General features: G+C 28.0%; 1 protein-coding gene across 2 annotated transcripts; it reads right to left on the reverse strand.

Annotated features, from left to right (window-relative positions):
• Positions 1 to 10,757: 10,757 nt before the first annotated feature.
• On the reverse strand, positions 10,758 to 16,037 carry LOC105776082 (1,4-alpha-glucan-branching enzyme 2-2, chloroplastic/amyloplastic). Of its 2 annotated transcripts, XM_052622899.1 has the most exons (7): positions 15,961 to 16,037; positions 15,542 to 15,701; positions 14,830 to 14,935; positions 13,749 to 13,865; positions 13,223 to 13,306; positions 11,603 to 11,782; positions 10,758 to 11,163 (listed from the first exon to the last, which is right to left on the reverse strand). In XM_052622899.1, the coding sequence occupies exons 3-7, from the start codon at positions 14,866 to 14,868 to the stop codon at positions 11,140 to 11,142; spliced, it is 444 nt and encodes a 147-aa protein (XP_052478859.1). In that variant the 5' UTR covers positions 14,869 to 14,935; positions 15,542 to 15,701; positions 15,961 to 16,037; the 3' UTR covers positions 10,758 to 11,139. The 2 variants fall into 2 exon arrangements, with proteins under 2 accessions (XP_052478859.1, XP_052478860.1); XM_052622900.1 differs by lacking the exons at positions 14,830 to 14,935; positions 15,961 to 16,037 and having other exon boundaries at positions 15,542 to 15,954.

Below are 16,037 nucleotides of genomic sequence, written 5' to 3' on the forward strand. Positions count from 1 at the left end.
TAATTAGTTTAGTTAATTATGTTTTAAGCTTAGTTAATCTTAAATTTATCATTAATAGAAATCATCATCAAAATCTACTAAATACTATTCTAAATTAAATTTATCATTAATAGAAATCATCACCAAAATATACTAAATACTATTCTAAATTGGTTTATTAACCATTTTAGTCCTTTGGATAATTTCTATCTAAGTCCCCCAAACCTTTTCCTAATTAAAACTCTATAGTGATTAGACTTTTACAATTTAGTCCCTAGGCCTTAATTAACCACTTTTTTTGGCTAAATTACTTAACCAAATTTTAATACATTTTTATATTAACTCTGTGAATATTCTTACTTAACATTTACAAACTTGATTTACAAAAATGAGGTTTTAAAACCGTATTTTCCAACAGCACTGGAAACCGGGTCGTTACACATTCTTTTTTCAGCCTTGGACTCTTTATTTTATTAGAAATACCAAATAGATTAAACCTCTAATCAGTCCTCTCTAAATATCTAATATTGGCTAAAGAGAAAATATATATGAAAATTGATGAATTGAGGAAAAATAAGATACCTTAGTCGTTAATTCACTCATTCGCCTAAAACAGAGAGAGTTTGTTCGAAATTGTTTTTCTTTATGAAATCTAGAGTAAGTGTGTGTATTAGTGTTTAGAATCATATCCACTACTCGTGCAATCTATGAGTTAGAGAATAGTGGAGAAGATCCGATCAGTTGAAAGCAATGGTTTAAGTTTTGTGAGAATTCGAAACAAATCTCTTAGATTCTATAGGCCAACTATGACCAAACTTTCTAAGACCTTTCAACTAGATTTTTTGTTATTCTGGTGAATAAAGCATAAATCTTCGCCTTATCTTCAAAAAAAAAAATTAAATTTCCTGATTTCGAGGTCCATAGCTTGAGATATGATCGTTTTTGCAAAGTTGTGTTGTCTCTTGATGGAAGTTCAAGATTAATCATAAGATCTAATAAAGCTAACTTTTATTGGACTTTACAAGACCTTCATACCACCTTTTTGTGTGATTCTTGTGCCCAATCATATATCTTTAAGTTGTCTTTGTAATAATTTTCAAATAACCTAATTATTAATTCTACAACTTGAGATATGGTATTTTTCATAAAGTAGTGCAATTCTCTATTAATAATTCGAAATTAATTGCAAAATAACTTCTCAACTTGAAAATGTGGATCAAAACACATCCAAGTACTAGGTTTTTTTTTTCCAATCGAGTTGACTATGTTATGTATAAAAAATTTAAATTTCTTACGCGTATCCCTTACCTGTTTTTCCAACATTGTGGACTCGTCACAATTAGATGATTTGAGAATGACATGGTAAGTAACTGAAAAACTACTAAAATATGTGGCACTCAAGTTGTGTGTGAAGGGAAAATTATATAAAATCAACATTAACACCAATTATTTAAACCTAGAAATTTTTAAATCTCTCAACTTAATAATTCATCCATTTCGAGATTTGTTTTAAAGTTGTTGTTTAAACTATTTTATTTTAAAAACAATAATAAGAGTAAAAGACATAAACAATAAAATTTGTTATTTTTAATTTATTTTTGTGTTTTTAGTCTTTTTCCAACTAAGTCAGTGTTCAATTAACTTGTGATCCCAACTTAATCGAAGACTTTATAAATAGTACAGATAAATTTCAATATAATGTAAAATGGAAAAAAAAATAGAGCATGATATGATATATGAATATGTGAAATTTTATGCAAAATTTGAACTATAAATTTATTAGCATTTATTAAAAAAAAAGGTGTAAAATAGGGGTAGAGTTTGGGATAGTGGTGCAAGGGCCTTGGGGGATTGGAGGATGTTGGTGATGTTAATCAACAATCTACTTGATTGAGGACTGAGTTTAGTAAAGTAACACAGAAGTGGTGATTTTCAGGGTGGATGTGGTAAAAATAAGCTATATTTATATCTTTCTTAGTAGGGTTTTTGTTTTGTAGTTATTATATGTGGAAGTAATGTTATCCCAATCATAGAATATGTTTAACACATGCTTTGTGATGTCATAAATGGAAGTATATTATCCTACTAAGGGTCATTATGTAGACCTAATATGATAGGCTAAGGTTCAAGCTTTCTTGCATAGGATGTTTCATTGTCATTTGAGAAATTAACCAACATAATTTGGGTTTATGATCAATTGAATATTTGGCCCATGCCATGTTGTCAAGTATGATTGCTCTATTGAGCAACCAAACCTAAGTTGCTTCATTGTCATATTTAGGGTTATAAATGAACGGAGTTTTTTGTTTGTTTTCAAGCTAAATAAATAAGTGTGAACAAAGGTTTTTAGGCTTATTTATCAAAAGAACCGAACACAAACAAGAAATGTTTAATTCATTTATGTTTATGAACAAACTTATTTATATTTGTTAAAGCTTGTTAACAAAACCCGTTAGGATCTAGTGCCCTTAGTATAGTTATTTCGTAACTAATGCTTGTAATTTTCCAAACTGATTGGTTAATAAAATCTCATTGTTTAAATTATTATCTTTTGTATATTTTTCCTTAATGGTTTTTGCGTGAAAAACAAAATGTATAAGCAAATATTAGATCATTGATTACCTTATTTAACTAATATTAAATTGTATCATGTGGTTGGATCGTGAAGCGAGAAGACAACTTATATTAGTAGGTAATCTAAATAGTTAATTGTGTGAAAAATCAAAATTGAGCAATTTGATTCAATGGACTATTATGTTGTCTATCAAGTCCAATTGGGAAGATACATTGTCTTGGGTATCAAAGTGGATGACTTCTAGAAAGATAGAGACATATGTTTGATTGTCTGGATTGACAATATATCAGATATGACTCAAGTTGAATTTATCCTAGATCTTCTTATGGATTTATTTACTTGTGACGCTTATAGTGTGACTTACCTCAATCTTAGTAAGTAATTGACTATGTATATGTTACTTTTATACTTTTATATATTAAAAGCTTGAGTTTAATTGGTAATACAGCCGAAAGTTGGTGCGTTGGGTATATAACTTATATATGACATAGCTTTTCTTACAACGGTGGAATTCATATCCCAGTAAAGGGTAAATGATATTCTACCACTAACATTACATGGTTAATGAAAAAGAAATGTGCCCACGAGTTATTTGTCTAGGACAAATGACTTGATTATTATATGTTAGTAATACAATTTTTCATAAAGGGAGATGCAATGGTTACCATGATATAAAATATGGTCATATTGGGTGAACGAATTTAACCTAAAGAGATTAAGGTTATCATATGAAGGTAAAAAACTAATGACAAATGTTATTGGATGAGCAAAATTGTAATTTGTTTTCGTAATAGTATATATTAAGGGAGATTTCAGTCATGGTACTTTTAATAGATTGACTCCATGACTAAATAGTGTTATAATTAATAGATGAATAGTCAAAACTTAATTACAAATTATTTGAGCCTAATTATATATGTCCAACCGATCTCTCTACTAGCTCAACGTAACCTTTTACGAATTGCATTCAGAACAAATACACTGAATGAATAGAAACGACAAAAAGAGAAATAGATTGCATGTATTACTATCTGCAGTAAATGCATTTTCTCGTAAGGAACAAGAGATGACTAAGGAATTGATTTAATTTCTTAGAATTATTATTTAATTAATTGTAATTAAATGATTGAATTTGAAGTGAAAATTAAATTAGTCAGACATTGCAGTTTTATGGAATGAAACAATTAAATTATTTGATCTCTGTAAACTCATTAGGATTTTAACAAAACTAGAAATTGGTTGAGAAAATAATTTAATTAAGTGAATTAATTAAATTTATTTTAATTAATCAAATAAATAATATTTTGAGAATAAAAACTGGTTGCTTGAATTGTATAAATTATATGAATTAATTTAAAGACTAGATAACACATATTAATACATAATACTAAATTAGTTTAAAGACTAGATAACACATATTAATACACAATACTAAATTAGTTTAAAGACTAGATAACACATATTAATACACAATACATGAAAGATCCAACTAGCTCATTAGTATAAGGGGTGGGTGGCACTTTGGCTTTTCCCAAAGAGACTTGCCCACTACATGTAGGGTCTGTTTTGCAGTGCTTAAAAAATATTTTTTAAAATGTGTGATCAAGATTTTGAGGCACATTTATCAAATAATCAGGATACAAAAAAGACATGCTCTGTTCATTTATGTTTATAAACAAATTTATTTACGTTAGTTAAAACTCATTTAATACTTTATTTAAAGCTTGATTATTGTTCTACAATTATATAATTAATACTTTATTATTTGTGTGTTTATTTATAATATAGTTATTAATATTATAAAAAACAAGAAGTATGCATATTTATGGTTTGTTTATTAATCATAAACATATTCTTAATTTTTTGAACATATTCAATTATATGTTTGTAGACATATTCATTTAATGTTCAAGAATAAGTTCATTGAATTTAAATGAATGAACACAAACACACATAATTTTAAATAAATGAATAAAAATACATGAAATTATAAGCGGATATGAACAAGCTTAAAAATAAACTAATGAACATGAAGAATGGTTTGTTTGTTCAAATTCAAGTTTAGTTTCCATTATTTTAGCCATCTATTTAGAAATTAAATGTTAGCTCGAATCTAACGTGGAAAATATTTAAAACATGTGAAACAAATTTAAAAATACTTCCTTTCGCATAAATAATTTGAATTTAACGAGTATTTTTAAAGTTCTCTTAAAATGATTGTATTTTAATATATAAAATTTAAGTTGTTTATTACTAAAATTGACCAACCTATTTTAAAGATGATTTATACCACATTTGAGGTGACATTACAACACTGAATTATAATGTTTTGAGTTTAAGAATCAATTTAGAACATGGTTCATAATCTAGAATAAGGAAAAGGAAAAAGCAAAATGGAAAATTTGGGCTTTATTTTCTATTTATTTTCAACCATCAAAGAGCAATCAATTTCCCAAGCCCACTTGAGTTTATTGGGTTCTTGGATCATATCCATTATTGGGCCCTTGGGCTAACAATTTAATTTCTTGGAAACTTTTAACAACAAAATATCTTCACACAATCTTCACTTGGTATTTGGCTTAATACTCAAATACAACACATTTTATAATGAATTTGCTATATAAATGGTAAAAATGAAATGTATAAATTATGAATAAATTAATTGTGTTTCAATATAATATATACAATTTAAATAGTATAAAAAGTATGAAATTTTCAATTTTATAATTTTCTTAAAATATCAAATTCATTATTAAATATACATAAAATAAATTCATAGAAAATAATCAGAAATTTTATATTTATATGTGTTATCTACTAATTTATATTTAGAAAAAAAGTCTAAATCTAATATTTAAACTCTATGTTCCTCGATGTTTTTGTAATTAAGTGCAAATACTTAGCATTAAAATTTAGTAGTTTTTCTTAATTAGTGGTCGAAGGTTCGATCATTGTCTTGGGTATGGAACAACTTTAAAATTCGTGACCAACATCTATTTCCTTAATAGACCTACAGGACTTACTCCAGTAAATGCCTTAAAAATTTTAAAAAATATAGTAATTTTTATATATAAAAACAAGTTTCGAATATATACTAAAAGCTCACTTCATCCAAATGGGCAACCCAAGTTCGTCCCACCATTCATTTTCTGAAAATGAACTTTTTAATTTAATATTTAGTCTCTTTTCTTTTTAATTAAAGTTTTGAAACCAATATAATTTTACATGTTTTAAAATGTTTAAGTCATGTAAATTACTTAGTTAATCACTCAATTTTAAGGAGATTTCATTTTGATCACCAAAATGAAATTCTTGTAATTCATCACTCAATTTTTAGAGTACTTTCATTTTAGTCATCCAATCATTAAATTTCTAATTACGGTTAACTATACGCATACATCATGTTCACACTTTCATTTTGATCACCCCAAAAATATCATTTTTAAAGTTTGATTATAAAAAAATTAAGGACTAAAATGAAAACCAGTAGAAATTATAGTAATGCATTAAAAATTTTCAAATTGTACTTGTTTATCACATTGCTAAAACTTCTAAATTTTTTTTCAATATTGAAAATTTAAATTTCAAAATATAAAAATCAATTAAATAAATTGTTGAATTTTTTATCCTCGATAATGTTAACCGATTTTTATTTTATGTTTCTATGTCATTCTTAATAAAATTAATTTGATAACTCATATTTAATAATTGTCTGTGAAACTTAAATTTCTTTTGATTAATTGAATTAATTGTTTATTCTTCACTTGGGTAAAGAAGTGATGAAAAAATTTGGGTTTTGTTTGGTATGGAAAATAAAATTAATTAATTAAATTAATACTAATGATTTTTCTTTGTTTTAGCTTAGTATGAAAGGCTCAAGACCATATAATCAAAGGAAATATGGATTTCATGTACAATTATTAAAGATGATTTATTTGGAAACATAAAATAAAATTTTAAGATTTAAAAGATTAAATTAATTAATTTCAAAATTATAGTAACAAATCAATTGACGGATAATTTTTTTCAATAATTTATTTAATTGATTTTGATGTTTTGAAATTTAAAATTTCATTATTGAAAAGTAATAGAACTTTCGACAATGGGGTAAATAAGTATAATTTGATAATTTTAAATCATTATTTTAGGTTTTACTTGCTTTTCACTTTAATCCTTAATGCTTTTTACCTCGATCGGTGCTAAAAAAATATTTTTGGGTGACCAAAATGAAAACAACCTAAAAGTTAGGTGGTCAAAATAAAAGTATAAACATAATGTGACATATACAAATAAACTGTTATTAGAGATTTAATGTTTAAGTGACTAAAATGAAAACACCCTATAAATATGTTATTGTATAAGATATAAATTACATACATATAAAGAATATATTATATAAATAAGAATTAATAGTTGAATTACACTTAAATCATGCTTGACTCGTTATTTAAACGTAGCTGATTTATTTCTCAAATTTATTTTGTAGGCATATTTTCTTTTAGTTATCCAAATTCTATTAAATACCCATAAACTTTTAAATTAGATCTATACATGGTCGGACTCCTCTACATAAAAATTGGGAGGATTTTGGTAAAAATATAAACTCGAAAAATGAGTTTAGGCAAAAAAATAAAACAAATTTAGAAAATAGATCGTGTCTCAGGTAAAGCTTTTTTGGCTCGAGCCCGATCCGAATTAAAAAAAAAACTATTTTTTTTGCTGTTTTGCTGCTATTTTCTTGTTATTTTCTCACTATTTTGCTACCATGTTACTATTATGTTGCTACTATTTTGATGTTATTATTTAGATATTATATAACTCTTTTTTTATTGTTAATTTTGCTACTAGAGGCAATTTATTTGTTAAGTTGTACCTATCTTAGTGTTATTTAAGTATACATGATTTCTTTAATTTATTTTCAATTTGTTGGGAAATATTTATTTTAATGTTTTTAGTATTTTTGATGCATTGTATTTTTTTGAAAAAGTTATATAAAAAGATTTAATACAAGTGGGTCGGGCCGGACTCAGGTTTTAGCATTTTTATCTGGACCGATCTTGAGCAAAATTTTAGACCTATTTTTTGAGTCGAATTAGGCCCGAACCTAACAAACGGGCATAATATTTCGATTAAACCCGATCCGACCCATAGACACTTTCATTTTAAACTCCTTAGACATTTGTTGAATTGATTAATAAAGAGTTGGATATTTTAATTTTGAGTATGTATATTTAATTTTTTTTTTGAGTATTTAATTATTGAATAGCAAAAGGTGAGATGAGTTGGGGAGAAATTGAGTAACAATGATTGCAAGGACAAAATTGGGTTATGAATTGCTTCCACTTTATAACAATTTTTATGCACACGAAATGTACCAAAGAAATAAATTTTCATTCAACCCCCCAAACAACTAACACCTATCTTTTCCTTCCAAAAATACCAGGCTAACTGCTATCTTTTGTCCTTTCCATTTTTAGTATAGTTTCTGAATTTTATTTATTCATAGACACATATTAAATTTTGGTAATTATAATAAATATCAATTATAAAAATACATCAAAATGTACAGGGTTGAAATTAAATTATAATTTTTACAGGATTAAATAAAAATTTATTATTTTAAGGGTCCAAAGTACAATTTTACTTTTGTTAATTAGAATTGTAAAAAATTAAAGAGTCAAAATGGAAAATTTTCCATTTTAATACATGAACTTTTATATTTTAAAATTTAAATATATAACAGATTAAATATAAATATATTTATAACAACAATAATATATATAGAAGTACGAGTTTGGAAAAAATTTAAGCTGGCAATAATACTTGTTAATTATATTATTAAAGTGACATTAGAATAATAATTTATTAGTATTATTTATGTGAAATTATCAACAAGTAGTTGGGTGTAATGGTAAAGTATATTGCATTCTTAATGGTAATGTATAGCCACAAATTTCGAACATGAACCGTAAAATGAACATACAAAGTACCAAAAAAATATTAATGTAAAATTATATATTATTAATATATAAATTTATTTATTCATTCTTAATTTATATGTCAAAACTCAAAAGAAAATACACATATTTTGGAATTAAATTAAATATTATTTTTATAACTACTAATTGCATATAACCAAATCGGTTCGGTTCAACACAAATTTCAACTCGACAAATAATTTGACTAATATCTATTTGAGAAATTAAGATAAAAAATGAATCAATTAAAAATTTGTAGTATCTATGTTTCTCATTTTTTAAATCTATAAAATCAACAATATAATGTAATTCTAATTATTTTATTACTAATGTTTCTATTAAATCTTGGATGTAAAATTAAGTTGAAAACAAATTATTAATCTAAAATAAATGTAAGTATAATTATAATTATTTTATCAATAATGTTTTCATCATCAATGTGATAATTATTATCACTTAATCAGTATTTGTATCCATATTGAATTACACTTATTATTTTAGATTTATTATAGTTATATATCAATTAAAATTAATATTTAGCACTATAAATATATGCATTAGCAATGCATTTTGAATCAAAATAACGTTTAAAAAATCATATTTTAGCATTATTCAATAGGTTTTATTTTCGCCATTGAAAAAAGGTATGATTGTAGTTTTCATTATTATTTGAGATGTTTAGATATTGTTATTTGATATTAAATAGTTTTACTATTATTTTATTTTAATAATACTTACATAATTGTGAATATTGTTTACCATTGTGTTGTGAAATATTATATCAAAAGTAATGAAACATTAATGTAATGTTCTTTGTAAGTGAAATTTTGACTCATATTCGTGCGACAAGTTATTTTATCTAATTACTTAATATTTTACTATTGGTTGCTTCCCACTTTTTTTTTTCATTACTTTAAAATATTATCTTATTATTTCAATTCTTTTTCAAAATTAATAGACTTTTATTATAAATTAGATTAGTTCTCATTTAAATAGAAAACATATTGTTGAGGCAAGTTTTGAAGTGGCTTGTTATGTTCTAGTCGGAAGTGGCCACTTTCATTGACCCTGCGACAGTCTAGCATACTTGCCGTATTTGGAATTGGTAATTTATTGAAATAAAATATTTGGGCTATGAACTGCAATGATATTGTGTAAATATGGAATCCCAACTTTAAAGACCAATCCAGTTAAAACAAATATCTTTGAAGATTTGATTGGATTGGATCGGATCAGATCAATCAATTACGCCACTATTGGGTTATGGAGAACCAGTCAGGATTATATTGAAATTGTCATTGAAACTTGAATCTCCATTAGTTCACCTTATATTAGTATGTTACCTTTGCTATTTTGTAACCCCTATTTTCAAGAGGTTGGATCGTAATTAATCACTAGTATTAGCAAGTTTTAAAAACTCTTATATATTGAGAGACTTGTATAGGTTTTGAAAAAGAGCATGGACAATATATTATTGTTCATTGAGGAACTTATTTTGTGAGTGCATTTGAAGAGTAAACTGTTTATGTTTATATCCTAATTCTTAGGAAAGAAATTTAGAGGTGAGTGTTCTAGTCTTTAAGCATAAAAATGAGGTTTCTATACTTGGAGAGTTATAGAGTGTGATTCGGTTGTTTTATTGTAGAATAAATATAGTGGAATTGCTCATTGAGCTAGGTTACGCACATGTAGGAAAACGGAATTATGTAAACAATCTTGTGTGTTCTTTGTTTATTTTATTTACTCAATTGTTGCAGTGGCAGCTAAAATGGCCATTGCAGTGAGACACTTCCCTTCAATTGAAACTATCTAAGGCAACTAACAACTTTAGGTTCAAACATATATATTAAAAATTATAAATCACTACAGCAAAACAGGCTTTTAGCGGCGTTCTTTTAAGCCTATAGCAACAGCACCGCTAAAACTGAAAGCGCCGCAAAAACGCCTCTATAGACAACGCCGCAAAAATTAGCGGCATTTATTTGAAAAAATGCCGTTATAGAACATAGCCTTTAGCAGCGCTTTTATAAAAAACGCTGCTAAAGAACATGACCTTTAGCGGCGCTTTACCCACAAACGCCGCTAAAGAAACGGTTCTTTAGCGGCGTTTATGAAAAAACGCCACTAACTTTTTTAAATTTGTAACATCCAATTTTCATCCGTATACAACCCTTCCTGTAGCATGAAATCCAACCAAAAACAACAAATCTAAATGATACTTCAAATTCAACGAAAAATATATGATATAAATTGATAACTGAAGTATAATTCAAAATATTCTTACAATAATGTTAAAATTTACAATGTTAAAAATATTCTTACAATAAGAAAACAAATATTATTGCATAGATTGTAAGAAGAATTTTCTACTTATGAAAATTACAGATCAAATAGTTTGAAGTATTGAGCATTAATAAATGAAGATAGAATTTACATACATAAGAACTTATGTCTTTAACCCGAATGGTTCATCTCTCTTCTTAAAAGGTATACTTCAGAAAGCTAAAATTCAATCCCGAACTAGTAAATTTAGGACATGTTGGCAAAACATCTGTGGATAAAATGCCACTGATGCATTTGCAATCTGCTCCTAAGACCTTTTTGTCATCATTTTTGTTGTTTTTTGGCAGCCTGGTCAATAATAAATGTCGAGGAAAAGTGATCAAATATAAAAACACATGGTGGAAATTCAAATTACAAAAGTAGGAAAAGATGCATTTAACAAGATATAACAGAGTTCTAAGAACACTAATGCTTGGCAGATGCAATTCTAATAACATCTTAAAAATGTGGAACAGCTAGATTAAAATCTAACAGATAATAATGCATAGCTTTCTTTCTATTCCATAAATACTTTACAGTAGCAAAAATCAACCAGATTTAACGGCTAATGTGTATCTCAAACTTCATTCATGACTCCCGACCTACTCAACAATGGGAAAAAAAGGCCAAAGTCTGAGATTCTGGACCAGGAAGAAATGGCACATCAAGTTAAATATTCTAAATCTAATTACTAGACAAAATTTAGCTCACAGAATCGGCTGTACGATATATGGCAGCAAGGTCATACCTTTGTCAGTTTATTTAAAATAGCATCTTCAAAAGCTTGGTAACCAGCTCCAACCAAATTACTCAATCGATCACTTTGCTCTTCCTTCTTGGCAGCTGGAAACTCCGCAACAGAGGGTTTAAGAGGCACAACTAACAATGGATTATCTAGATTCCTACTAATACTGCCTGTAGCAGCATCCTGCAAAGAAAAAAACAAATAAGTTAGAGCAAATAAACAAAAAAAAAAGTCTAAAATCACACAAAAAAACTTGACTTACAACTGCATGTTTTGCAGCCATGTTTTGTAAACTTCAAAATTTATAGACTAAAATGGAAATTCAAAAACCATCATAATATCACTAAGTTCTATACTCTTCCCTCATCAAGCTTTACACCAGGCACCAACTCTCATGAGCAGAAATTTCCAATTTTTAAACTGTCAAAAAAGTTTAGCAATTGAAAGTCAGGATTCGGGTTGAAGGAAAGTGAGGAATGGACCTCTAATTTTCCAATTCAATAATATTTGAAAAGGACATTTCTAATATCCAATTAAGCACAATCAGCAGTAGCAACAAATAAATAAGTTGTCCATTCATCTATTAAAAAAATAATTAAAATTCCCAAAGAACCAAAATAATTAAAAAATCTACCTAAACACAAATTAGGCCTGAAACTAAAATTCCCAGAGAAAAAACTAATGAGAACCAAGAAAAAGACAAAAGGAATGGTCACACTGATACAATAACAGTTTGTGAGTGCTAAAACAGTAACTTGAATTGGGTTTTAGCATATTTAGTAACATGTAGCAAAAATGAAAAAAATGGAATGGTTGTCTTCTACATTTAAGAATATTAATTGTCTGTAAGCTGCATACAACTTAGCTTATTAAGACGCAAGAACCTCCAAAAGCCCTTAAAACTATATATTTGTAATACCATGTCACAGGACCTTGTGGACCCAGATAGACACCTTAGTTAATAACCATCATACAGACAAGAAGATGAAAAATAGTTCCAGATTTTGGTTTAATTGCAAATCCAGGCTTCTTAATAGGTTTTAGAAATGGGTGAAGAATCCTAATGAAATGCAATTAAACTTTCATTTTGTTGATTTCTAACTGCTAAGTGAGATATTTCAATACACAAAGCAGTTAACAGAGATCCAAGTGACTAGCTATTTGGCATTTGCAATATCATTTATAGAAGTAATACTCAATATTTAATGCAAATCAAATGGAAGACAGTCTAATTTCCTTTAATCAAAGAACAAGGGAAGTAGGCCACATACACCTACAAGGGTTTTGGAAAGCTTAATCCATCCTTTTCTCTTTAGGAGAGGTCACTCTGTCATCGGGATTCAGACTCATTTTAAAATTAAAAGGTTTCTTGAGACAGCTATACAGTTCGATGCACTTCCCAGTGCATGTTTTTAAATATAATACCAAGATGATTTTTCAGTATAAAAAACTCCTGCTTTTCTTTTCATTCTCAAAGTCTTGGAGGAACATGTCATATAAAATATTGGAAGAAACAGTACAAAAAATATGGCATGATAGCAAGTATCAATAAATTAGAACCGTTAAGCAATCTGACAGAAGACTGGAATAACAATTCATACAAGGGAAAAGAGAGATGCATACGATGCTACTCATTCCAGCATGTGATTCATAAATTCTAAGTGATTTTGGTCTTTTTGTATGGGGGTGTTTGAATACGTACTTTTCCTGTCACAATATAAATTCCGTTAGTCACACAAGAGAGTAACAAAAATTTGAGATTAGATACATATAACTACTTGAATCTGGCAGTGATTAAACATGCACATGCAATAACATAACTTAAAAACTGATTTCACATACGAAAGTGAACCAACCAAAATCGGTTAGTTATAAACTTTTTTAAGGGAGTTGATTCTTAACACCAACACTACTTTCATAAAAAACAACCTCCTTGCATAATTATTCAAAGAAGTATAAGAAATTATTTCTCTTTAAACTCGTTTTTTATGCATGCTGGTGCATCTTCACACTCATGCATTCATTTTAAAAGTATTACAAACATTAGCTAGTACTCCTGATTTTACCCAGGCTCCAATTATTTTAGCAGCTCATAGTTTGAAAAGAATTAAGTCATTTAATATTTCAAAGCAAACCACACTAAATATACCTCTTCTGGTGGATCATAGTATATTCCACTGTATGGGATTTCACCAGGTGCTTGAACAGAGAACTTGATCCAAGCAGGAATAGAATCCTTAACCCCAGATCTAGTTTCCATGCGATTCTACAATCATATGGTCAAAAAGTTAAAATGCACAAATGGAAAAGGAACTTTAATAAATGGTAATTGACATTATCATGATAGCTAACCAGAACAGGGTCAAAAAATCTCTTCAGTTCTTTTTTATTTCTGTTTTTTAAGGCTGGAGTTGGTTGGATCTCAGCTACCTTAAATAATTTTCTTTGACTTCGAGCACCCAATAAATAATTTTCTTTTACAAAGCTTTACCAAAGGCCATGGAGTAGGGAGAAAGTAAGAGTTATCCAAAACTGCTGTAAGGGAGAGTTTAAGTATGCAACTCAAGAGAAACTCAGTGAAGAGTTGATGCCTACTTATAAAAGTTTAACAGCTTGGGATCAACTATGATTTTGTTACATTTGTTACGATTTTCCTTTCTTCACCAAATATTTTACTGATTTCATAATCTCTTAAAATTTGACTTACATGTATAATTTTTTTATACAGACTCACATGGATAACTAATCTTTAAATTATATAACCTTTTCCAATTTTTCACTTACAGAAAGAGAGCAATAGTTTGGCCAGAAAGAAATTCTAAAAATATAGCTCTGTCTATTACAATTGTAGAAAAAATTGACGCATAAGAATATTAAAACCACCATTATAACAGTAGAAAAGAGAACTAAACCAAGAAGTAAGAAACCCAAACTCCAAAATAAGGATTAATTCTTTATTTAGCACCAAATCTACAAGACATCATTATCTATCTATAAAAAGATTCCAGTTCTAAACATTTTCTTTTACCACCTATTCTTATGCCTTCAAGGGTGCATAAAACCTATCCAAGGAATCTCAAATGCACAAAATCAGGGTGTCTATGTTGCAAACACAGCAATTGCCTCAAGTTAAGATCCGCCCAAATGATTTTTCAGGACTCCCGAACAATCCACTAGAAAAGAAGACAGAATCGTAACAAAGAAAAAAGGCAATAAATTAAGATCTTTACATTCATTTCATGATCTTTCCCATATTTGTCCAAGTACATATCACTATTATCCTTTGTTTCATAAGCGTCCCCGTGTTCATCAAGCTTCTCATCTCCTCATGAAGAACTAGAAAGTTTGGATGAAAATGATGCTTATAAAAAAGAGATCGAAGTTTAATTCCAGCAACCATCGACACCCATAAGCATGATATGTAAAATCATAGGCTAACATTTAAACTGCTAAAATGACATAAATATTAGGGTACAAGGGAATGCCATCAAAGAATGGGAATTGCAGGTTGGAATAAGACTAATAGTATGTGTCGAATATGATTAAGATATTGTCCAAAAAAAGGAGCAAAAAATCTTTACTCTAGAAAATAGCAATGTCAATTTCTACATATATTCAAAGAATGGGTAAAACCAAAAAGGAACAAAATTCCACATCTTTTACAGATCAAATAAGCAAAACAAAAATCTGCTGTTCATGCTTTAAAGAAAAAAACTATCTTAACCAAGTTTGAAGGAAATAAGTACCATAGTTCATGGCTATTCAATTTATTTTAGAGCTCCAAATCACCTTTGCCCCTAAGAAATTTCTCATGATTCCAATAAAAAAAATACCCCAAAGAGAAAGACGAAAAATATCCATATAACAGATCATCTAAAAAATCAAACTGGGGCAAACTACTACAAAAACAATAATTATTATGAAGGAATAAAAGGGGCAAACCTGGAAGTGGGGAGGGAAGGAAAGTTGTGAAAAGGGTTAAAAGCGAAAAGATTTCCCACATCAAGTTGAAAAGGGTTCTGGTTCTCCGTCTCCATCTTCAGCTGGCGTTGGTATGTAGTGCTTGCTGCTAAGCAAGGCTATTAGTTCGGCTTCTTAAAACCTAATACAGAAACACTCACAAAAATTCCAAGAATGAAAATCCTAGCAATCATAGAGCGAGAGAGAGAATTTCATACAAAATCAGTTTAAAAGATGTCTGAAATAGCACAAGTAACATAAATCCTACAATGGAAATTGACAAACAGAACGGAATCAAAAACATTAACAGAAATCCATATTGAATCCCTACTAATCTGCAATTAAACATTAATGAATCAAACAAATAAATCTAAAAAACCTAAAGGGTGTTTTAAGTATACCGATTTTAGGGGGAAAAATTAGGGGTTTTAGGGGGAAATTTTGGGATAAAACGGTTGTTGCTTACCTTTTGTGTGGT

Source organism: Gossypium raimondii, chromosome 10 (assembly GCF_025698545.1).
Source record: "Gossypium raimondii isolate GPD5lz chromosome 10, ASM2569854v1, whole genome shotgun sequence".
Lineage (NCBI taxonomy): Eukaryota > Viridiplantae > Streptophyta > Magnoliopsida > Malvales > Malvaceae > Gossypium > Gossypium raimondii.